The sequence below is a fragment of the Drosophila takahashii genome, chromosome X (assembly GCF_030179915.1).
Source record: "Drosophila takahashii strain IR98-3 E-12201 chromosome X, DtakHiC1v2, whole genome shotgun sequence".
Classification (NCBI taxonomy): Eukaryota; Metazoa; Arthropoda; class Insecta; order Diptera; family Drosophilidae; genus Drosophila; species Drosophila takahashii.
In genome coordinates this window covers 7,427,627-7,452,371 of record NC_091683.1, presented here as the reverse complement: position 1 = coordinate 7,452,371, position 24,745 = coordinate 7,427,627, and the positions used below count along the sequence as shown (strand labels likewise).

The 24,745-nt window shown below is 39.8% G+C and overlaps 1 protein-coding gene and 1 long non-coding RNA gene across 3 annotated transcripts; both read right to left on the bottom strand.

Moving 5' to 3' along the window:
- Window positions 1-32: 32 nt before the first annotated feature.
- Window positions 33-24,451, bottom strand: Gmap (Golgi microtubule-associated protein). Of its 2 annotated transcripts, XM_070218653.1 has the most exons (7): window positions 24,076-24,451; window positions 23,909-24,013; window positions 4,667-7,104; window positions 3,663-3,826; window positions 3,403-3,606; window positions 834-1,109; window positions 33-774 (listed from the first exon to the last, which is right to left on the bottom strand). In XM_070218653.1, the coding sequence occupies exons 1-7, from the start codon at window positions 24,298-24,300 to the stop codon at window positions 410-412; spliced, it is 3,777 nt and encodes a 1,258-aa protein (XP_070074754.1). In that variant the 5' UTR covers window positions 24,301-24,451; the 3' UTR covers window positions 33-409. The 2 variants fall into 2 exon arrangements, with proteins under 2 accessions (XP_070074754.1, XP_017016295.2); XM_017160806.3 differs by lacking the exons at window positions 23,909-24,013; window positions 24,076-24,451 and adding an exon at window positions 11,405-11,785.
- Window positions 18,554-19,844, bottom strand: LOC138913811 (uncharacterized). Its single transcript, XR_011419653.1, has 2 exons — window positions 19,459-19,844; window positions 18,554-19,104 (listed from the first exon to the last, which is right to left on the bottom strand). It is a non-coding gene; the product is annotated as an uncharacterized lncRNA (long non-coding RNA).
- Window positions 24,452-24,745: the final 294 nt, after the last annotated feature.

Sequence of the window (24,745 nt, the reverse complement as noted above, 5' to 3'; positions counted from 1 at the left end):
TTGAATTTTGTAAAAACTTTGTTTGCAATCATTTTAGTTTTTGTTTATTATTTGGCGGCTAGTCATTAGCAAGGCCGCTGTGAAGGCGTGTCCCAGGCAGGCAGATTCCGGGCTCCTGCTCCTGCTGCTGCTGCTGCTTCTGATGACATGTTCAAATTGCATATTACATATATGTATTTACAAGTTTGCTAGCGTTGCACATAAACACTCACACACAGACATTGTACAGGGTAACCATCACGGTTTTTATAGATACATTATATGTGTTATTATATATATATATAGCGAGATATACGTTTGGGACATACGTTTGGGGGAATACAGGCGCCGCGATTGCACGTTTACGAATTTCATAAAAATATGTTTTAAAATTACTCAATAAAAAAAATATGCGAATTTTCTACAACAATCAGGAGTCGCTGAGAATGTCCTTCAATATCGAGCTGGAGTTGCGTGTGGGCGCAAATTCATTGGAGCCCATGGACTGGCCGGGTGACGATCCTCCGCCCACCACTGGCGGTGTGCCCGGAGTCGCTGCATCCGGCTGACTTGCCAGTGGCACCGCATTCATCGCATTCGTCGGCAGGGGAAGATTAGCGGTTGTGCTGGTGATGGAGGAGGTGGAGGCGGAAGCGGTGGAGCTGGACGTGTCCATCTGACCCGTCATGCTCAGCAGAGTGGGTCTCGTTTGCAGCTGCGCCTGCGGCTGTGACTCCTGCTCCAGGAATTGAACAAAGGCCTGCACCAGGTTGTCATTGCCACGCGAAGAAGATCCTGTGGGAGAATAAAATTAATTAATATTTATTTCGATTAAAGGCTCCTTTCAAACTCACCTCCTACTGCCGCTGGACTAGAACCTCCACCCAGAATGGCGCCCAGCCAGCTGCTCTGCTGCTTATTCAGTCCCACCTTATCCGATTCCTGGGCATTGAAGTCCAGCACCGAGGAGATCATGCGCAGCACCTGCTGCTTGTCCCCGGCATGTCCACTGACCACATAGCCGATGAGCAGGCTCTTGATCAGGCTCTTGTCAATCTTGTCCGTCTGGCTGCTCTCGCTGCTGCTCAGCCGCTGCTCCAGCTGGCCATTGGCCTCCTTCAGGCTCTCCACTGGGCGACAAGAAGGGTGAAAACCAGAGATTGGGATTAGTATGCTGGATTAAAATATTATAGTAACTATGTGAGTGAGTGGAATCGGTAGGGGTAACATCCGTGTGAGAGAAGCGCGCGCGTTTTTTGTTTAATTTTCTCATTTCTCTTGGTGGCATGCGGTTAGTGCGATCGGTGCACGGCGTAGTATGACATAAGTACTGGTTGTTGGATTTAAGGCACACCAGTACCTGATGTAATACTCAACCGTACAGACGCTGCTCCTCGGCTCCTCGCGTTGGCTGGCTCTGTTACTCCGGCTGCTCCGGCGGCTGGTTGGGATTGGATTGGATTGGACTAGACTGGACTGGCTGCTTGGTTACAACAGGGGATTGCAATGCAAAAATGCAAAGTTTCAAAAATCAAAATAACAAACTCAAGGCGAATAAAAAAAAATACAAGAACGAGGGTAACGAGAATACGAAAAACGGAAACAGATCAGACAGCATATCCATACGATATTTAGATATAGGGAGATAAAGATACATACAAAGGTACACAGAAAAAAAATCAAATTTAAATCAATTCTATTTTATTTTATATCAAATTTATGATTCAAACATATCAATTTGATATTCTATCATATCATATAAAATACCAAATTTAGTATTATTTGAACAAATAATGTAAAATAAGATAAACATAATCTTTATTCATATCATTTTGATCTTAAAAAAATATGAAATTGACCAGCACATATCAATTTGATCTTTTGTCAATTTTTTTTCTGTGTATATATATGCATAAAATGAAGACATGCAGAGTAGATATAGGCAGATATATATATAGGCTAAAGGCTATATAAGGTGTGTACATAATAATGTGGCATATGCCGCAGTCTCGAGCAATCTCCAATTGCAAAGTGAGTGCGTCAAATGGCTCAGATTGCTCACATTTACAAATTGAGATTATTCAATGCTGCAGATATAATTGTTTTTTTTGTTTTGTTTTTTTTTTTTTTTTTTGGTACGGATTACGGGTTACGAATTACGGATAACGGATGGTACGGTTTACGATTTATGGTTTATACGGTTTATAGAGGTCCTCGTGTCTGGGTTTTGTGTCTTGTTTTCAAACACTCAAATATTCATAATAAAATCAAATTAAATAAAATTAAATAATAAATGCTACAAAATACAATAATAGTTAAGCAACAACAAGGCAGCGGGCAACAACAAATAAGTGATTAAATAAAAAGGACAATAATTGGGGCAACAAGGGGTTAAAGCTTTAAGTACTCTACTTTATTGTGCTGGTTTTTTAAATGCAAGGTGAGGAAAAATACAATAAATATTAAATACAAATTATCGATATTTTCAATATTTTTTTAATAACGCTTCGATATTATCCATTTTTTGAAGCTCTAATATTTTGTTAAATATTTTAAATTTATGTAAATATGTTTTTCAAATATACTTGTATTTTTCCGACACTCTATATTAACAAATCACAGATATTCTTAGGGATACACTAAATATTTTCTAATTAATTCACAACATTGAAGGCGCCTAAATTTAAGCGGTTTCTTGTGTTTTAGGAGTGTGCAACATTAATGGGTTATTAAGAATTACTTTTACTACTTTTTGGGGGTGTTCAGGTGTTGGAAGGGGGGCGATGTTCTGCTTAACGGACACACAAGCGGACAAATTAGTCGTTTACCTGTTTTGTGAGGGGTGAGCAGTTAACAGCCAATACAGTTTTTATTTGCCACGTGCCGTAGGTGTGTGCGTTTCTAAGGAGTAATTTCTTTGCTTTTTCTTTGTGGTTTTTTTTTTGTGATTATTTTTTTTTTGTTAAAATTTGTTGTAGAATTTTTTTTTTGTTTTTAGTTTTGCGTGTTTGGTTTCGGTTTTTGCGCTTTTTGGTGATAAAATGCAATTCAAAAAAGTCGATACCAACTGAAATTCCGAGTGTTTCATATTTAGGCTTAGCTCCCAGAATTACCAGCTGATATTTACCTTTGAGAATCGTGTGAGGTGGACACTTTTCTCTCTTCCTTAAACTCTTAATCTCTTACTTTCTTACTTTCGCTCTAAAGCACAGCACACACTCTCATACTTTCTTCTCTCATTCTCAAACAAATACCCATAAAAATATACTATATTTTCTTTCTTTCAAATGAGTGATTTAGTGGGAATATAGATTGGTTTTTTTTTTGAGTGCAACACCGTGGGTTAAGAACATGCCAGGGGGTGCTTTTTTTCATTGGGTTAGTCAACAAAATCCCGAGGGAGGTGGCCACCCCACCACTCACCTTCATCCCGCAGCACGGCGATCGTCTGCTGACCGGCCTCCAGTTGATCGGAGAGCCGGGCGGCAGCCCTCAATCCCTGGTTGGCCTCCGCCAGCTGCTGCTGCAGTGCACCCATCTCGGATTGCAGCTGACCTTGCCGGTCCAGCTGCGACTGCATCTCGCGGCGGATGCGCTGCGTGGCCATCTCGATGTCGTGGTCTTTGTCTGGAAAGGAATTATCAGTTAATATTATTAGTTAAACTAAGCAGTTAAATGTCTACCATTTTGGAACTGCTCCAGGGCACACTGGAGATTGGTCAGCGCCGCCTGCTGTTTCAGCTCGCGATCCTCGTACTGGCCCAGTTTGGCCAGCAGCTCATCCCGCTGCTGCTGGAGCAGAGCGTGCTGCGCCTGCAGCGTTTCCGCCTGCTGATTGGCCCGAATACTAAAGTTGAAACGGTAGAAAAAATAATATAACTATTATTAGGGCTAAAAAAATTCAGAATTTTTAAATACCGAGCTAATTTAGTGTGGCGAACATTCTAAAATTAAATACAAAAATATTTACCTATCATCTATTTGTTTTTAGAAAACCTAAACCGAAATTGCTCTTATACCTTTTCGTTTTAATATCTTTAATAATAATATGTTTAATATAAAATCAAAAAATTAAATCAAATTCACTCATTTAATGGCCAGAAATTAAATAATTAAATGGTTTGCTTTTAAATGCTTAAAGCACTTCACTAAACTTTTCCCAAGCTCAATTCTATTATATTCGATTTTTTAAGTTGCTCAGATAATTATAAAAAATTCCCATAATGAAGATACATCTTCCTAAAATCGTATAGAATTTTTAAATGAATAATATTAAGCCCTAAACTGTTTTCTTCAAAAATCAAAAACCCAACTCATTGGGAAGTGTTTTAAGAAAGTTATAGAAAGTTGACATAATATAGTATAGCATTTTCAACTGTTTTAGAATGTTCTTTCTAAAAACCAATACCCAAATCATTTAGAAATATTTTAAGCTTTAAATCTCAATATCTCGCTCGATGGCCAGGCGACTCGAAATTGATTTTCCACCACAACACCGCCAGGCATGCGGAAATGGTTCGGACCATGCAATTTGGTGCCATTCTGGCCGGGGGATGCAGTGGGTGGAATCGCATGTAGTAGAACATGTGGCGAATGCAATTAGCCAGCTTCGATCGCTTATCGCTTATGATTGGTGAGGTGGTGTGACTAACGAACGCCCGCCAAGGTGACCCTTTTTTCTGCCTACCTGGCCGATGTGTAGGCGGTGCTCGACTTGGACACCTGCTGCTCGAGCAGCGCCTGGCGGGATCGCGACTCCTCGAGGTCGCGCTGCAGCTCCACGGACTCCTGGGTGTGCAGCTCCTCCACCTCCAGCAGATGGGCCCTCAATCGCTCCAGATCCCGCTGCACACTGGCCTGCTGCTCCTGGGATTCCGCCTGCTGTTGCTGCAACAGCCGTTGGTTGGTTTGCTCGGTCAGCAGATTGGTGGTGAGTATGTCGGACTTCTCCTTGAGGAAGCCGATCTGATCCTGCAGCTTCTCGCGCTCCCTGGCCAGCTCTTTGAGCTGCTGCTCGCAGGGCTGCAGACGCTGGATCTCCGCATAGTACTGGGTGTTCTCCTGGTGCTTCTGCTGCAGCGCCTTGATCAGCTCGTTCTTTTCCTTTCCCAGGGAATCGATGGTCTGCTGGAGGCTCTGATCGGCGGCCAGATTCTGCAGATTGGCTAGATCCTGCTCCTTGGCCAGCAGCTGAGCCCGAAGCTCGCTGATTTGGTTGGTCTGCTCGGATTCCGATTCCTCTTGCAGCTGCTTCTTTTCTTGGCTCAACTCCAGCAATTGCTGTTGCATCTCCGCGAGGAGAGCCTCCTTGGCAGTCAGCTTGTTTTGGCACTCCTCCAGTTGCTGGGTAACCTCGGTTAACTCCTTTTTAAGGCTGCTCAACTGCTGGTTCTGATCCACTTCCATCAGCTCCTTCTGCTGCTCCAGTTTGTCCTGCAGTTGCAGCTGCTCGCGCAGCTTCTCCTGCTCGGTTTGCAATTGAGCTTGGATCTTGGCCAGCTGCGCTTTGTGTTGGCCCGACTTTTCGCTTAGTTCCTGGTTAACAGCAGTTAGTTGCTCCTCCTGGCCTTGCATTTTCTGGAGCAGCTCTCCCAGCTTCTGCTCATTCCTCGCCAGGAGTTTAGTCTTATCCTGTGCTTCCCTTTTAGCCTCCTCCAGCTGCGCCTCCAGCTGCACAATGGTCTCCTCGTGATGCTCCTCGATGGTCTCCAGCTTGTTGCGCTTGTACTTGTCCAGCTCGTTGAGCAGCAGCTCGTTGTTCTTCATCAGCTCGTCGCACTGCAGGATGTACTGCGAGATGTCCGCCTCCAAAGTCTTCTTTTCGTGCTCGCATAGCGTCAGTCGCTGCTCGACGAGATCGAGGCGATGCCAACGCTCGCTGAGCGAATTCCAGGCACGTTCCAACTTCTGTTGGGGCTGCGAGGTGGCCAGGCGATCCTCCAGTTCGGCTTGGAGCAAAGCACGCAGCTTATCCAGTTCGTAGGTGCCATGTTCGGCGGTGGCTTCCGTCTCATCCAAATCGGTAATCTCCTGCTTCTCCTCGGCAATGGCCTGCCGGAACTTGGCCTGCGCTATGCTGGCGTCCAGCTCCTGGCGCAGCCGCTGGTTCTCCTCACGCAGCGAGCCCAGCTGCTCCTCCAGATCCTGGGCATGGCCCTCCTGCTCGGCCTCGGCGTGCAGCTTCAGCTCCTGGTTCTGCACCGTGAGCTGCTGGAGGCGCAGCTGCAGATCCAACTGCAGCTGCTCCTTCTCCGCCTCGCTTAAACGCAAACGTTTCTCGAGTTCCGCCAGCTGTTCGGTTAGCAAATTGATGCCTAGCTGCTTCTCCACCTGGGCATCCTGCATTTGGGTGTTGGCCAAAGTGAGCTCGGAGATTTGCGACTCCAGCGAGACGAGGCGATCGCGCAGCTTCTCTTTCGAGGGCGGCGGAGTGTCCGCATCGGGTTCGGAGTTGCCCTGACTGACCACTATGAACTCATCCTCGCTGTGCTTGCCGCCGGCGGAGGAGGAGGAGCTGTTCGACGAGGAGGACTCGGAGGTCTTCTTCTCCTTGGCCAGCCGCCGCTCATCCTCCAGATCCTTTTCGGCCAGGCGCACGCGTTCGATGAGCTCCGTGTTATCCTGGCCGCGCTTCTCCAGCAGCGCCTGCATCTCGGCCAGCTCAAGGATGCTGCGTTTCAGCTCCTCCGCCTGCTGATCCACTTGCTGTTGCAATTCTAGCTTCTGCTCCTTGGCCACTGTAACCTCGAGACGCACTTCCTCCAATTGCTTTTGCTGCCTGGCCTGCGACAACTCGTGCTCCACCATTCGATCGGCCTGCAGCTGCCTGAGATTCGCCACCTGCGTGGCCAGCTGCGTCTTGTGCTCGAGCACATCCTGCATGGCCAACTCGTGCTGCGAGTCCAGCTCCTCCAGCGAGGCATTCAGCTGTGCATTGAGCTGCTCCAGCTCCGCAATGCGATTGTTTAGCCGGGCCACATCGTTGGCGCCCAGGGCGATGTCCACGAGATCGGAGGATTCCTTGCTCCTCGCGGAATCTCCTGTGGCGCCGCCGCCACCTTTCTCGTCGCCTCCATCGGGCTCCCAGCACCAGCTGTCCTCCACATTCTGCTCTTCAGTCGGTTGCTGCGGGGAAAGAGATGAATAAAATGCATTGTTAGGGTTAATCCATCTATCTATATAAAATGATCCTTACAGTTTTTGAGGAATCAAAGAAAATTACCAAACTAGTAAAGCTACAGGGTCCAAATTTTTAGCAAATATCATTTTAGTACATTGTAGGTTTTTGATAGAAACTTATTTCTAAACAAGTGACCCCAATTTTTTATATTAAATTATTAAAAATAAATTATTTTGTATTTATTTTTAATCCCAGAGCTTTGGAACTCAACTGTACTTGAAAATTTCACATAATTTAGATACTGCATTTTGAGGCTAAATCTATATTTATATATATAAAAATATCCTTCCAATTTTTGACGAATCAAAGCAAATGAGCAAACTGTTAAAGCAACAGGGTCCATATTTTTACCAAATATTCTTTTAGTATATTGTAGGTTTTTGATAGGAACTTATTCCCCCCCAAGTGACCCGAATTATTTATATTAAATTATTACAAATAATTTATTTTATATTATTATTTAAAAAACTTTCAAACTCAAAGCCTTAAAACTCAACTGTACTCGGAACTTTCAGATATTTTAGCTACTGCATTTGATGCATATCTTTGACTGGGGATTGGCTGGTCGATTTTCGCAGCTCGAAGCTCATTATATCCTAGCCGCCAATCGGAATCTTCTGGCACCTGTTGCGCATGCGTCGCCCACTTGGCCACCCATAGGCAAACCAGGTCAATTGACAGACGCTAATGGCAGGTGGAGGAGGGGGAGGTGTATGAGGGGGAGGAGTCGCCTCAGGTGGGGCGACAGGTGCAAGTGCCGGCGGCAAAAGCAGCGCGTGAGACATGCGCGCGTTAATGAGTTTATGGATGAGTTGAGCAAAGATGGCCGCCTCTGCCGCCGCCTCTGCCGCTGCCTCTGCCAACGGCGACTGCGACGCTGACGACCCTAGCGATAAGGTCCCAGTCCCTAGTCCCCAGTCCCAGCAACGAAATCCCCATAAAACCCATGACGAGACCGCTTAGCGGGCGCCAACAAAATGGCCGGAGCCGTTAAAAAAAATGGGTTAAATAAAACAGAAAACAGAAATTAACAAACGAGAAACGAGCCACGAAATAAATATTTGTGGAAATGGCAAGTTAATTAAAATTAGCTCAAACGACTTGCATGTGTCTATGCACACACAACTCTCTATTTAGGCAGATGAATCACAGAGATTCATTTTGCGCAGGCATTTGAATAAATTAAATAATTTGAGATACTTTTGAAAGCTTTTTGTGAATATTACCAACAAATCAAGTGTTTTTGTTACACATTAGGAAATATTTTATGGTCTCATTAGATCTTACAATATTGTTCAGAGCAAAACTAAATAAAAAAACAATACATTTTAAAAATGATTAATTTCATATATATAAATTTTAAATATATCTTTTTATTCCGTTATAATTTACCCAAAACTATACGTAACATACGCGCACAATTAACAATCCTAAGGAATCCTGAGGAAAAACCAACTGAAATACCATTCCCACACTCGGAACTCCGTTCTCGGATTTTGTAGACTCGTAATACTTGGGTATATAAAGCCGCCACTCTTCTGTTTGTTTGTTCATTCCGGCATTCCGATTTCCCGTTTCCATTTCATGAGTTTGTAATTATACCCTCTCGATTTGGTTAGGGTATCGAAGAGCCAAAAAGACACTTGTGCAAACTGGGTTATTAACATTAACAGGCTGCGGTGAATGAAAAACGGAGAATGGAGACTGTAGACTGTACAGAAAAAATTCTATATGAAATAAGCTCATTTATACCTTAATGTCCAATTTATGACTCAAGCATATCAAATTGATATTAAATCATTTCATAAAAATACTGTTTTAAAATACAGAATTTAGTATTTTTTAAGAAATATTGTAAAATAAGATCTTTATTCATATCAAAATGTTTAATATTTAATTATATTAAATTTTTCTATGTGTAGACTGGCGACCAAAGACCGGAGAACGACTTGCAACATGGCTGCCATGTAGTTTGGGTGTGAAAAAAAAGAACAGAAACACTTGTGTTTCGTTAACAAATATTGGTAATATTATTCACGCTCTCCGGCGGCTCAGCGATCTTTTCATCGGCGATCCACAGAGCAATCGATCAATTCGAGACGTGCCACATATGATATGATATGATATGATATATGTGTAGGCTATATGGGCGGGTCATATAGAAAGATATATGGCCGGGCGCACCATAAAAACGAGAGCGAACCCACCGAAAAGTCCCGCCTCGATAAGATAAAATGGTAATGTTGGCACAGGGGTTAAGCAGCAGGTTGTCGGTGCTTTTCGGAGTTTTCGGAGTGTTCGGGGTTTTCGGTTTCATGGAGGGTGTGGAATATAATGCCCGCCTAGCAACCGGAAGTTCGCAAGAAATAGTTTCGCAAATTATTTCCCCAAAAAAAAGAAAGAAATATGTGTCACTTGCGTAATAAAAGAAATACAGCTGAAATTTGATAAGGCCAAAAAGTAAACTTCAAAGTAAGATTATATGGAACAATATAAAATTTCAAGTCACCGAAAGAAACTACAAAATGCTGGGTATTTCCAATTGAATTTAAAAATAATACTTATAAATATATTATTTTAAAATTAAGAAGAAAATTGTTAATAACAAAAATAATCCATTAATTTAATTGTAAAAAATTTTAAAGTTTTCAAAAAATATTCAAACGGTTCCTTTAAATTTCGAGTTACAGAGGCTTGACTGTTGACGAAATACTTAAGTTCAAGTCAAGTTGACCGGGGTAAAAAAAATGTATATATATCAGCAATAGCGGAAAGTGTGCAATTATCGGGAAATATAAACAAAAATGAGTGGAGCACACTGCTCGATCAATATTAATTTGAATCGCTTTCGCTTTAGTCATGCCACCCCGCTGACGTTTCTTTTATTTCCAAGAGCCCCAGTCCGGGGTTCTTTATCTTATCGCGGTGCCATGCCACAAAGATATCCGCAGTTCCCCCAGTTATTTTTTTTTCTCTGGGATTTCTGGGATTTCGTATTTTGTTTATAAATAAACATTAACCGATTGCCCGAGAGAGGGTTGCGTGCTTTTTAACTTGAGGCACGGCCATTATATGTATTTGAATCATTCGATCCGATGCAATGCGATACGATCCGATTCCAGAACTGGTCTAGGATCTTGTAACGCGACCCGGGGGATTTGGTATTTGAATCGAAATGGGAATAGGAATCGGAATCGGAGCTTATCAGAATGTGCTCCACTTTTGGTCGTCGTCATTCTGGGAATTCTAAGTCAGCAAATTGGAGATCTGCAGGGGTCTGGGAAATGCTGAGCTAAGTTCTTTGTTATATAGAAAGCACAAAGGGATAAAACCGAACACAGATTGTTTGATTTGAATGTTATATCAACTAGAGCTTGAAAGTGATCGATATTTTCGATATTTTTACTGTATTGATTCGATAATATCGATGTTTTCAATAGAAACCAGATATTATCAATATTATCAATTATCAATATCGATGTTTTCAATAGAAACCAGATATTATCAACAGATATTCAGATATAAATACAAGATATATATAGTTATAAGAAATATTTAGTTAATAATCAAAATTTAATGGTCTAAACCCCTTTTGACTGATGTGCGTTTAATCGAAAGTGACAAATTACTGCCTGGCGATAAGAACTAACTCAATTAGGCTGCTGCTCCCACACCTTGATAGCTTTGATACGTTTGATACGCAGCCCATGGAAAGTTTCACATCCTTATCTCAGGAATTCCGATTCCCGTATTCCGTTTCCAAATCGCCAGACTGACGGCTTTTCGGCCAGACTCTAAAATATATCATTCTGCACTGAAGATTGTAAAAGAAAACGTGCTCTTCTCGTGATTAATTAGTGACGGAATCTAAATTATGATCTATGTTCTTTCCTTATGCAATAAAATACATAATTTCATTTATATGCCCATAAAATATTACTAATTTTGAGTTGGCCAAATGGCTAATAATAAAGACAATAATTTAGTGTATGCAGTGCAATAAAACGAAGAGGAAATTACATAGTTAATAAGGGGAGATGTCAAGATGCGACAAAAGTCGAAAGTCAAGGCGGGCTTAAGCGGAAAAAAGATGAGGCAAAAAGCGAGGAATAACTCAGGTTTAAGCCAAGTCACTACTCTCGGATCTCGAGTCTCTAGTCTCCGGCGACCCCTGGTCTTCCCTTGGCCCCCCGGTTAATGGGCATTATTAACTGACGGCAACAATTACATTTAGCAACAACTTACAGTTTTTACTCGTCAGCTGAGCGGCGATTTTCAATTTCGATTTGGCAGCTAGGCAGTAAATTCTGCCTCTGTTTTTGCGCTTTCCTGGTTTCAGTAATTCCCGTTGTTCACAAGTAAAAACAAATAAAAAAAAATTAGAGGGGGTTTTATGAAAAAAAAACTACAGTCGAATATGGTTTTTCACTTGGTTTCGCGTTGACAAAAAAAATAGTTAAACGTTCAGAATGATAGAATGTTCTTTTGTATGATTTTTAAACTTTTTTTTATGGGGCGCTTTTCGAAGGGGGTGGCAACACTGACGCCGGCGCAGACGCGACTGAGCGGCAGAAGCGGAGCGATAATACCGGCACGTCCAATCCGCTGCGCGACCGATCGACGAGTGATCGCTGTGTGCAGTGCGCCGAGGGAAATAGCAGCAGCGACCGGCGATCGCATGCGACGGAACTGCAGCCGAAGCTAGAAACGAAGCCGAAGCCGAGGTCTACAAAAAAAAATACGAAGCCCGACACGAAGCGTAGTCGGAGTGAAAGAGAGAGAGTGAGAGGGAAGGGAGAAAGAGTTGCTAGATGGCGCGAAAAAGGATCATTATGAAATCTTTAAACTAAACCATTTCCAAATTTATTATACGAAAGAAATACAAATAAAAATTTCAATCTCTTTCTGAGTAATTTACCATAAAAACATTCTAATCCCCAATCATAATATATTTATTAAAGCCTTTAAGGGTTTTTTGTTAAGTTATTATACATATAATTAAGAATTAAGATTAGTAGAATTTCATTATTCAAATTCAAATGTCATAAATCTAATCAAAGGACTATAATATTAAGAACTTTATCGGGAACCCATCAAAAAGATAATGCCTACATATCAAATTACTTTCTTTATCATATTGCATCATGTCATTTTAACAGTTTCATATCACTAAATAGTTAAGGTGTTTTAGTGAGTACAGTTGTTATTTCTAAAATCTTTTTTTTTTGCTCTGTAGCCATGATTTGGCAGAAATTCCTAACAATCTACTTGATATGCATATGTTTTAGCTTTACTTTATCAATACCATTATACCAATATAATTATTCCCGATTTAATGAGTTAGAAACAGGACAAAGCAGGACTTTTAGTAAACGATTTGGGGTCTTATCTCAAATGTGATTCATAACTCTGATTCACATGAAAGGTATAAAACCAGAGATAAAGAACGAATAAGGTGGGGAGATAGCACTGACGACGGGGTTAATGGATAAAATGGAAAGACATTTATCATGGGAGCTTCGTACATAACCTCACTTTGGGTTTGGTTTTGGGTATATGAGTATATGGGATATGGCTATGGATATATAGCGAAATGCACACGTAGCCAGCAACTTCGACTTGCTCTCCATTTCAAAACTCAAATAATGCGCGTCGGCTATTTAACTTGAAATTAAGCGACGTTTGTTGTTGTTTTTATTTATTTTCTTACGTTTTTTTTTCTCCTCTTCTTCTTTTTGTTGTTTAAAGAATTGTTAATGTATGTGTAGTTGTCGTTGTCGTTGTCGTTGTAGCTATTGTTGTTGTACCGCTGGAGACGGCTTTATTTGCTTATTTTGCTCATTTTGTTTGTTCTCAGCGCTCAGCGCTGTGTGTTCTCTGCTTTCTGATCTCCGATCGCCTCAGTCGTCTGTACCGCCTCTGCCGCCGCTCTGCCGCCCCTACCGCTTCACACCGACACTGCACCGCACGTCAAATTCACCTACAGTCGAACAACTCTATCATGATCTTGCAACAAATGCAACTATTACATTACAAAAACCTATATTGCTAATATCTATCGTTGAAAAAAAGAAACTAAATTCTAGAATTTCCCATATTTTAAGTCACCGGGTAGGGATTGAACTTGGCCCCTCCTACGAAAGTTTGTTGATTTTACAAAGATTACAGATACTTGAATTATGTAGTAGTATTTAGTTTATGAATAAATTCACTTAAGGGGGAAAACTCTATTAAAACCTATTCTAAAAACTTCCTACCAAAAGATGAGGTAACAAATTTAAAAAAAAATTTTCTAGAATTACAAAAAATCGAACTCGGCTTTATCCTACAAAAGGTAATTGGTTAGATTTTACCGAAGTTTATTGGTTCTTTATACAACTTTAAGTCCTGGAATTATTTTTATTTATTAATTTATTTCATTTAAAACTTTGAAATTTTTAAAATATATTTTTATGGCCAATGACGTTGGACTGTATTTCTTGTGGCTATAATTTTTGTACTTTTTTTCCCCTGTTGCGAGAGCGAAGAGATAGCAAGTTGTTAAAAGAAAACAAATAACCAAGATATCCACGCACGCACACAGTCTTGTAAAAGGTTTGGCTTAGAAAGGGATGGCAGGATAAGCCCCTCGCCACCTCCCCCCCTCCCCCACCACTCCTTAAAAGTTGTCATATAGATATGAGTTACATGCCATGTAGATAACATGTAGAGTGAGTTGAAGAAAAACGAAACCGCATAATTTGGTCTTTTAGCTGTGCAAGCACAATTAGAAATTGTTTTTTCGGCTATATAATATGGCTATATGTATATTTATATATGGAATTCTAGTGTGATCCATATGGCCACGTCGTTGACTTTAAGCGGGCTGTTATTACTGGTGTTTTTTTTCGTATTTGGTATTGTTTTTGTTGCTGCTGGCGCAATCGAGCGTCTGCGTTTAATTAGCAGATAAAAATACAGTCAACCCATGAAGGTAGAAACATACATATGTATATATATACAAACACACATAGAACCCATAGAGGCCATCTCTTTCGCACCTTTTTGGTTCGGTGTCGGAGCACTATCAACATTATATACACCTCTATATACCGGCAGCAAACACGTTGCAGGCGTTAATTAGTTTTGGGGCTTTTCTTTTATCAGCAATAGCCGGGGGAAAAACAACTGTAACAACAAGGCACACACAGTACTACCAACACACAGATAAAAACGCTTTTCAAATGCATTTCGTTCTGTTGCGAATGCAAAGCGAATTGTCGAAGGGGGGACCCTTAGCCTCAATTGTACTTAGCTTCCTTGTTCCACATCCATATCAATGGGGCAAGTTAACAGCGGCGTTAACATGCGTTAAGTGCCTTGGACCCCCCTCAGTACCCCCCTCTGAAAAAAAGTCACCGTCTATGTGGCGCCAATTGTTCAAATCGATTGTATAATACATTCTTCCTTGTTCCCTTTTGGGTTTTCGTTTTTTGGCGGGGAAATATGTCCAAGAAAACATCTTTGAAGGGGGGAAAAAATAAGACCCCTATTTGTATTGAGGCCACAGAAACCAAACCGAGACAAGGGCGTAGCTAAGAGGGGGATTTTAATGTCCTTAACCTATAACTGTATTTTATATATTTTATACTTTTTGTAAAGCTTTATTATTAACTAAAATAAAAACAAAAGAAAAAAAATATTCTACATTTTTAACCAATACAAGGGTGTAGCTAAAAGGGGGTTTTAATGTACTTTAGTTATGAATATTCCATGTGTTTAATAACTGTATTTTATATATATCTTTTTAATATTTTTCCTAATTCCTAATTAACCTTTATTATTAACTATAAAAAAACAAGAACTTAAAAAAAATATTTTACACTTTTTATTGTAAATTAAAAAATTTGAAATCAAGTTAATCTCGAAATATGGAACTTTTTAAATAAACTTTTTTACCCCTCCAAAAAGTAGGTTAGCCCAACTACACAGCGCTGTCTTAAACAGATACAAGATGCTAACGAACTGCAAAGATAATAAATATTTAAATTGTATTTTATTTGCACACGTTCGATCAATATGTGGAAAACACGGTACCAGCACACAAAGGCGGTACGTGCATAAGTTAAAGAAAGCGGTCACCGAAGGAGAAATAGAGAAAGATACAGCTGGAGACCCAGATAGTTGGATAGTCGGATGGGCGGATGCGGATACGGACATGGATGGATCCATCCATCCAACCATCGATCGATGACGAAACATCAAAAGCTCTGACGTCGTTTAACTAGATCTGGAGCAGTTGGGTTCGGATCGTATCGATCGGGTTCCGATCCGAAACGAGAAGAACTCGAAGAGTTCGAAGAAGTAAATGGGCACTACATAGCACTCGGTGGATAGGTGCGATCCAGTATCTCTGGATGGGTAGATACTAGTTACCTGGCAACGGATGCCATGGAAATGGAAATGGAAATGGACATAGACATAGAGATAGAAAGATGAAGACCGAACCGCGTCGGCTCTTGTGTTGGCATTCATTTAACACGTTGCTGTTAAAATTCAGACAAGAAATCAAATTCAAATAACGCGCTTCAATTCGGTTGGTTCAGTTCGTTCGTTACCGTTCCATTTGGGATGCAAAGATGCACACCTCGAGCATAGACGCGAATATATGTAGATGTGGATGAAGATGAAGATACGGATAAAGTTCCGAGCACTCCACTTCGAGTGCAATGAGAAAAGATATTGAAAGCAAATCAACATCATTTGAAAATATTCAGATATATGTATCTGCTTGAATTGCATAATTTATGTATCATTTTTGGAAAGGTTGGGTAACCTTATTTGTATTATCCTTTCTTACCTAATAAAAGTTTTAAAAAAATCGTACCTTGTATGATTACAGAAATATTATAGAAATATAATATAAATATTTTGGAAATATTCTATAATTATCTTAAAAAATATATTATAGAAATAGAATTACTAAAAAAATTAATAAAAATAGTTTCTATTTTTATATAGTTTTTGCATATTATTATCATTCATATATTCATATATATTCCACACATTTTCCAGCCATAATCTTTCGATCTTATCTCTGAGATTTTCTCACTTCCTTAGTTACCTGTATTTTTCCCTGTCGCCGTTTCTACTCATATATTTGTAGCCACGCTGCAATTGTTCTCGTTTTGGGCCAACCAAGATCCGTTTAACGATAACTAAATGAAAAGGCAAACACGAAGACGGGGAAAATAACTTTTCTTGTAAGCAAACAAATCCCATTTCCATTTAAGTTAGAGCAAACAGACTGTGTGTTTCTTTTTTCCGAAAAATTAATGCACAGCGTTGTGGAAATACTGAAAAACTGATAATGCTTGAATAAATAAAATGGTAGGAAGTTTTGGAGTTGGAACTAAGCATTATAAAATGGATTTTAGATAGTATAAAAAAGATGAAATTAACCATTGCTTAACCTTTGCTTAATCTTTAAGTATGCGAAAGCCTTTCAAAACGGGTTTATTTTCTTTGCCTAATTTTTTTTAAGGTCTGCTGGAAAAGCTGAAAAAGGCAGTGTAAATGGCTAATTGGAAAATGCCAAGAGTGGCGGGGAAATCGCTGCGTTCGTTAGCTCAATTTGTTCGCCTATTTTATGGGCGTTCTAGTTTTGTTCGTTTTCCCTTTTTTTTTAGTTTAAAGTTTTTAGTTTCGTTGCTTGAAATTTATAAAAATTGTTGTTTCTGTATTTTGTGGCTTCTGCCTTGGCGAACAGGTGAACATATTTCCATTTGCTGTCGTCGTCTGTCGCCTGTTTTGTTTGACTGTTGACTGTTTTGACTGGTGTTTATGCAACTGCGCGACTTGCCAATAAAAATCGCCGAAACGCAGCCCCCCCCCCTCTCTTTTTTCCAGTAGTTTTCCAGTGCAAAAACTCTGGGCCATAAATATATGGATGCTTAAATTTCGTCATTTACGGCCCGACTGGCCTGCAAACGAAAAATCTTTTCATAATTTAATGCTTATTAGCATTTGTTCGCCAGTCAGTTTAAGGCAGTCTTTTTGGGACAGGGGTGGCGCTGCGTAATTGCTAAAAGGGGGGGTTTGGAGGGGGGCTTAGACACCTGACCTAGAGCCACAAGCTCCAACAAGTGGTTGCCAACGTGGTGGCCAAGAGGAAGGTTATGTGAATTGAGCCAAAGAAAAAAAGAGAGAAACAAAGGGGCTAACTAATCCGTCAATCTTCGATATAAATCAGCCAAAAGAATGCCACAAATCTGTCGAGCAGTTTGCGTGACAAATGCATTTTGGCCAATATCATAGGCGTTGTTACGGAATTTCAGGGGGTTTCGGGGTGTTTGAGTAAAGAGATCTACAAGAGAAAGGGGCTACAAATGAAGCAAAGCTTCTCATTTATTTTATAATATTTATTTATTAACTAGAAGACTTAAAACAAATTAAAAAGCTTACGTTCCCTTTGAATTATAAATAAATAATAAATTAAATCAAATTCGGCTTCAAAACATATGGCAACCCCTTTTCAGGGTTTCCTTCCTCATTAAATTCTTTCCCCTCCTGCTTACCCATTAAAAAATAAGCCCCTGTCCTGAGTTCTGAATTCGGCATGTGCATCTGATCACTGAAATCTCAGGAGGTGGCTCCAACACACATGCAATTACACACGAAGGTTAAACGCGACGCCAATTGAGCAACTCACTGGTGGCCATGGCAACTCTGGCAAATGAGTAGAGTAGCCACCCCACCGCCCCCTGAATGCTCCATGCCCCCGCGACAGCGACATTTAGGCCCCAAATGCTGACTCGGCTCGTTAGAAGCACGCGAAGCTAAATGGAAACGGAAATGGACGTGGTTTGTGGATGTGGATTTCGATGTGGAAGTGGAAGTGACTGAGAACTAGTTGGAAGCTAAAGCTAAAGTCCCCATTCACAGGCAGCAAATTGATTTGGACCAAGATTTTTGGTCCGTTCTGTTCCCCCGCATTGTTCCAAAGTGCCAGCTTTTCATTTCGCATTATCATACTCTTTCCTAAAAGTGGATTTACTTAAATGAGATTCTATTTGATGCAATTGAGTTATTAACAAGAAATAAAGGATCTGTTTTCCGAAATCTGGAAATCTCCGAGAGAGAGAAAACAATATGCGTTTTAAATACCAGAAATTTACCATGCTAATATCGATTTGATTTCGGCGTATTTCTTTTTGTGTAAAATGGAATTACCAATGTATTAAACCTGATGAAACTAAAGATAATATAGGAAATAATATTGAATATAGAAATTCAAAAATAATAGGAAATTAAAAATGGGAGAAAATCCAAATGATATCCTAAAGATATTTTTATACTTATAAAAGAGTATTCCCCACTTCGTTGTCCCAAAAATACCACCTTATTTTCTAGCTCATTTTCCATTTTCCACGTTTCGCCGTTGCCGCTGGAGTTTTTTCTATTTTTTTTTATTTAAGTTGTTGGTGGCAGTTAGTGAAAATTGGCCGCTCGCTTCGTTGATTGTTTATAGGAACCCACGGGCAGCCGAACAATGTCAGTCATCAGCAACAACAAATGTTATAAAATAATTGCAGTTCTCCACTGACAGCAACAGCAACAGCAACAGCAACAAAAGCAACATCAGCAACAGCGGCCGCAACAGCAACTTAAACTGCAACTGCAACTGCACTTAGCGACATGCAACGTTTGACATCTCATTGGCCGTGGGTCAGTTGCTGGGAAACTGGGGTGGGGTGGGGTGGTTTTTAAACAGTGGGTGGATTGTGGGTGGTTGGTGGTTGGCCGACGACAACAACTGCCTCGAAAAATTGTCATTCTCATTCGTGCCCAGATGAGCAGCGACGACCAACGACAGCAGCAGCCATTTGATGATTGCATTATCATCATCGTCATCATCATAGCTGAATGATTTCGCTGACCATAAGTGCAGGTCCAAACAATAGTTACTACGATTATTAAATACATTATTAAAAAAATATTAACCATTTGGTATAGATATGGTCTGTGGACCAAGCGTTACCCCGGGGGAAATTTAGAATAGGGTTTTAATATTATTATTAGTTTTAATAGAGATGTGAAAAAAATAGTATTACTTTTCAAAAGTGAATTTTAAATTTAATGGCAACTGCTTGCACTGCTTGCACTACTTGAATCCGTTTACTTGCTCATAACTTTATAATGAATGCTACGATTTGAAAAATTTCTTCTACATTTACTCAATACCTTTAAGGATATTATTTTAATAAAACTATATTTATTTTAAGCGTCACCTTTGCTTCGAACCCTTATCCAAATCATACCATATATTTCACAAATTGATTCTCGTTGGGCTCTGAAAAATATGTGGATCACTAGCGCGTCACATAAGGGTAATCTAAAGCATTTATATGATTAAAAGTAAGTGGAAACTAAGGGGTAAACATTTAAATTCTTGCTATAAGAGGCTACAGAAAACTGAATTCTTTCCGGAGGACATTTTTTGCTTATTAGCTATCAGGAAGCCGACTCTAATTAGTAGACTTTTTAGCCCCACCATGTCTAATTTACAAAAAAAAATAGGAATGAAAACGTTTAGAATGATGAAATAGCGATCCGTGGCCAATGAGGAAATAACGCCCACAGTCCCCCGATTATTGGGTAGAGTTTTCGAAGGGGGGCTCTGAGGTAAAATGAGGTAGAATAAGGTAGCAACAAGTGCAGCTGGGACACATTTGACACAGTTTGGCCGAGCGTAACAAACCGCGTTTATCAAATGGAACTCGATTCGGTTTCGGTTTCGCTCTGGCTCTTGACGGTTGACGTGTCCAAAAATAAAAATAAAATAGAAAAAATATAGAAAAAAAATGGAGTAACCACCTGCCAAAGGCCCCCACCCACCCACTGACCCAAACGAGTGAGCCAACCAAGCGACCAATCAGCATTTCCGCTCTAATGAAATCTGTGCAAGATGAACGCCATCAGGAGAGTTGTTCCATGATACGTTCGATAATTATGATTATGCATATGGAGTGCTCATTCCACATAATATGAATGAAATATATACTTATATACAGATGTATTCAACTGTGTGCTGGCGATAAGTAAAGTAGGACTTAGTCAGCCAATATGACGAATATGGCGTGTTTCCGGTGTTTGAGTGGCGCCATCTGGTGTGCCGAACCAACACATATATTCGTAAATATCTATTTTTTCGAATTCATTTTTTTAGATTTCCAAACTTTCTTTCTTAACATTGCAAAACCTAATGTATTGAATAAAGTTTTTTATAAATATAGGAAAAATGCGAAATAGAGCACATTATTTTATGTTATGTCTAAAAAAATTATTTCTTTTCCCTTTTCGTTACTAAAGAAACTATTATTATTATTAAGGGTGAAATTATTTCTAATTCATTTGTTATATAAAATGCTGTTTTATATTTTTAACTGATGAAAAATGTAAAATAAATAAAGTTACCTAAAAATATAGATATTCCACCTTCTATTTTCAGCCAATAAGACCAGAAACCTAAACATTTTCACCAGCATATTTGTCTATTTAAACTATTAAACATCTCCCCTAATTCCCCATTTTTTGTTAGCTCATTATCAATGCCAGGTGCGTGTTCGCTGCCTCGTGTCGAGGGTTTTTGGGTTTTCGATTTTAATTCCTGGCCGTAACTGCTGCTCACCAAATCATTGCGTTTTTAAATTTGACAATTAGACTAATTTCCCTCTCGCTGCCTGTTGCATATTTGGATGGGGATTTTTTATAAACTACATAGATTTCAACTCACCCAAAATAAAGACCGAAAGAAGTACACACCAGAACACACGAAAAAAAAAGACTGCAGTCGTCGAGAAACTTCCGGCAATAAAAAATGAATGCAAAGAAAAAAACAACAAAAAAATTAAAGATTGGCCTAGTTTTTTTTTATAAAGAATTTCACACGATTTTCAAATGCAAATCGCGTTATACTTCATTTTTTTTTTGAGCACACCGAATGAGAAGGGAAAATAAAAAACTGGATAGAAATTAACACTTTATGCGGGCTTTTTCTTGACGAAGGGCCCTACGTGGATCGATCACACGGAACCGAATGAATGGCAGCCAGCAGGTGAACCGGGCTTTTATAGATCCCCGATAGCCAGCAACCAACCAACCCCTTCAATCCTGGCCAGCTTGGCCCGGATAAGATAACCCAAACTGCAGATGTCCCAAAATGCCCGCCTAATGGGGATGATAATGGGTTGGCAGGAGCAGATTGTCGTATCCATTGGAGAATCGAGGAATTGGGGAATGGGTTATCAGAGATGAGGGCACACTTATCGCCGGCCGCCTGGCGCAATTATGCAAAACAATATGGTGACCCAACTATCGATCCAATAGATAACATCCAATAGATAGTCAATGTGAGATAGCCGAGCAGGGAAAATCAAGGAAAACATATACCAAGTGAAGAAAAAAGAACTGAATAAAACCATAGAAAACGATACTATATACTATACAAAAAACGTAAAATAAGGAAAAGTAAAGTTGGGAAAATCTAAAAACCATGGGCTTGTAAAATTGTTATAATGTTAAAAAGAGGTTCCTAACAATAAATATATAAATATTTTACCAACAGATAATACAGATAACCATTTTCCATATCGATTTCTCCAATCGTTCGACTGTTCAGATTTCACCTTTCCCGATAAGCAAAGTGTATATATTTTATCTCTAAATATTAAATGATGCAATTTTCTCGTATAATTTATGTTCCTTATTTTCGATGGGAAATCATTTTTACATTTGCGATTAGCTAATCAGGTACATGTTTTTATAAAGCCTTAATAACGATGAGCGGAGTTATGAACAGCAATTTGGCAAGTTAAAGTTCAACAAATACAACAAATATACCCTTTTTGGTAACAACCCAAACTAACGAATTCCATCACATACCGGAAAATTAATTTTTAGTAAGGGGTTACATCACAATTTTTTTGTTGGTTTTCTAGTCATAATTTGGACAAATCGAGGCTCACAGCTAAAAGACCGATTGTTTCGAACAGCTAGCAACCTAAACTAACGATCCTCATCACTTTCTGGGAAATTAATTTTTTGATCAATTTTTGCATTTTTTGTAAGGGGTTACATCACAATTTTTTGCAAAAAATGGCAAAAATTCAAAATTTTCAGGTTTAAATGCAGATTGATAGGGAATTTTATTACGAGTTCAACGAGGTATGACATTCCATATTTAGATCATTATTTCAATTTTTATGACCAAAATACTATACTTTTTTGGGTGGAAAATCAGGATTTTGATTTTGGGTGCAAATTTGACATGTTTCCTAATCGATTTTTTGCTGTAACTTTGGCAAAAATGATCCCAAATCAAAAAGGCGTACTGTTTTGAGCAGCTAACAACCAAATAATTAATATTAGTAAACTTTCCGTCTGATTCACAAAAATCAATTTTCGACCCAATTTTCACTTTTTTGATAAGGGGTGACATCATAATTTTTTGCGAAAATTGGCAAAAATGAAAAATTTCTAGGTTTAAATGCAGATCGATTGGGGATTTTATTACAAATTCAGCGAGGTATGACACTCCATATTTGGATATTTATTTCAATTTTTATGACCAAAATACTATATTTTATTAGGTGAAAAATGAAGATTTTGATTTTTGGTACAAATTTGAAATATTAATATATATTCTGAGTTCTGAAGAATCTAAAGAATAGACCGAAGAACCAAATCCGAGCTTATAATAATCTGATTAAAAGTTTTTTAGTCGCAGGTACAGTTGTGCTTCATGAAACCCCCGAGAGATCGCCCCCCTTCCCCAACCGGATAACACTAAACGACACTATGCATAACCAACCCCGTAACCCCGTAGCTTCATCGGGAATCGGGAATCGCTGGCACTTAGGGTTGCGTTTTAGCGACTTGCCTAATCAGAAATAATTCGGTAAATTAAACAAGCAGCCGTCGAATGGAGGGCAGCGATAGGGTTAGCCGCACGCCCAGATAAGGCCAATAGGCATTTGGGCATTCGGGCATATGGGGCGATCGAAAAGGAGACTAGGGATTTATGACAGCCAGGCAAATACAGCCGAATGTGAAATCAAATAGAAATTTCATAATTTCGTTATTCATCGACTGGAAAAAACGTAGGCTAAAAAACAATTAAAATAGGTATTTTATGCACAATTTTAAAATGCTACGAAATATCCCTTTTTTGGCAAAGAATATGGTTTATAAATATTGGTTTTCAAAGGTCGGATTGAATAATCCTTTAATCCCTTTAATCTATTAGTAATAATATAAAAAGTCCCCCCAAAAAACGGGATGTTGAAACGGTAGTCAAAACGGTTGGACTTAAAAATCTAAAAACAAAAACCGAAATTCGGAAATATTTCGAAATCGCCAACTAGTTTTATATATATATTATATATCCACTTTTTCCAAACAAAATCAGTGATCTCCTCCTCATAGAACTCCCTTTTTTACATACATTTTTCTCTCCGTGTGCGACACACAATGTGGCATCAGGTAAAAAAGGCGAGAGGCACAGATAAAACTAGGGTATTGCCGACTCCTAGCTTATCGCAGTTTAAATATTAATTCAGGGATATGTGTGTGGATTGTATGTATGTGGCCAGAGATAAAGTAAAACCGGGCAAACACACTCCACAAACTGGAGTGCAATGTTTCCTGGAAGTGGGAGGAGGGCACCGGAAATGGTGGTGGTGGTGGGCAGCTGCAGGTCCCTTCACTTACCAATTGGCTTGCCCCCGGAGAAGATGTGCTGCTGCTGCTGGTTGGGATTCCAGCCTTTTTGGCTTCCTGCTTGTTTCTGCTGAGTTCGCGACGCAGGGCGGCTATCTGGAAAGGATTGGGAGAGGGATTAGATAGGCAGAAGGCAGAAGGTAGCGAAGCCATCTCACCTCGCGATCCTTCTCCTCCGCCAGCAGCTGCAGCGCCGTCTTGTCTGCTCCTCCATGTCCCTGCTGTGCTGCTCCTGATCCTGATCCTGATCCTGATCCAGATCCTGATCCTCCCTGATGCTCGTACTCCAGGTCGCCGGGTCCTGCCGTTTCGGCCAGCACCTCCTGGGCCAAGTTGGTTAGCTGGCCTTTGAGAGTGCTGAGACTGCTGTTCAGCCACGACATCTTCGCTGTCGGGGGGTGGGGTGGGGCTGGGTCGTTGCTCCAGTCGATCCAACTGTTATCCTTTCTTCTCCAAACGGCTGGGCGGCTTTTTAACAGGGCCAAATTCGCTTTGTTTTTTGGATACTTTTTTTTTGCGTGGCACGGTGCAGCTGATTTTGTTATTGTTATTGTTATTGGCCTGTTATCGATTGGCGATAGGCAAGCCGGGGCGATACTTTCTTTACTGTTTACTTTCGTTTAAATTAAATCAGTCAGATTTAATTTGTTTATTTTATTAATTTATTTAATTAATGCCTTTACATTTTTAAAGTTTTTAAGTTGACCTTTTAATCATTGCACTATGGGAAAAAGTCATTTTTTTTGGCATAAATGGAAAAATTAAACGTTACTCATTTTTTTTAATGCTAAAATGGTTAAATTTATTAAAACAATTAAAAAACAATTT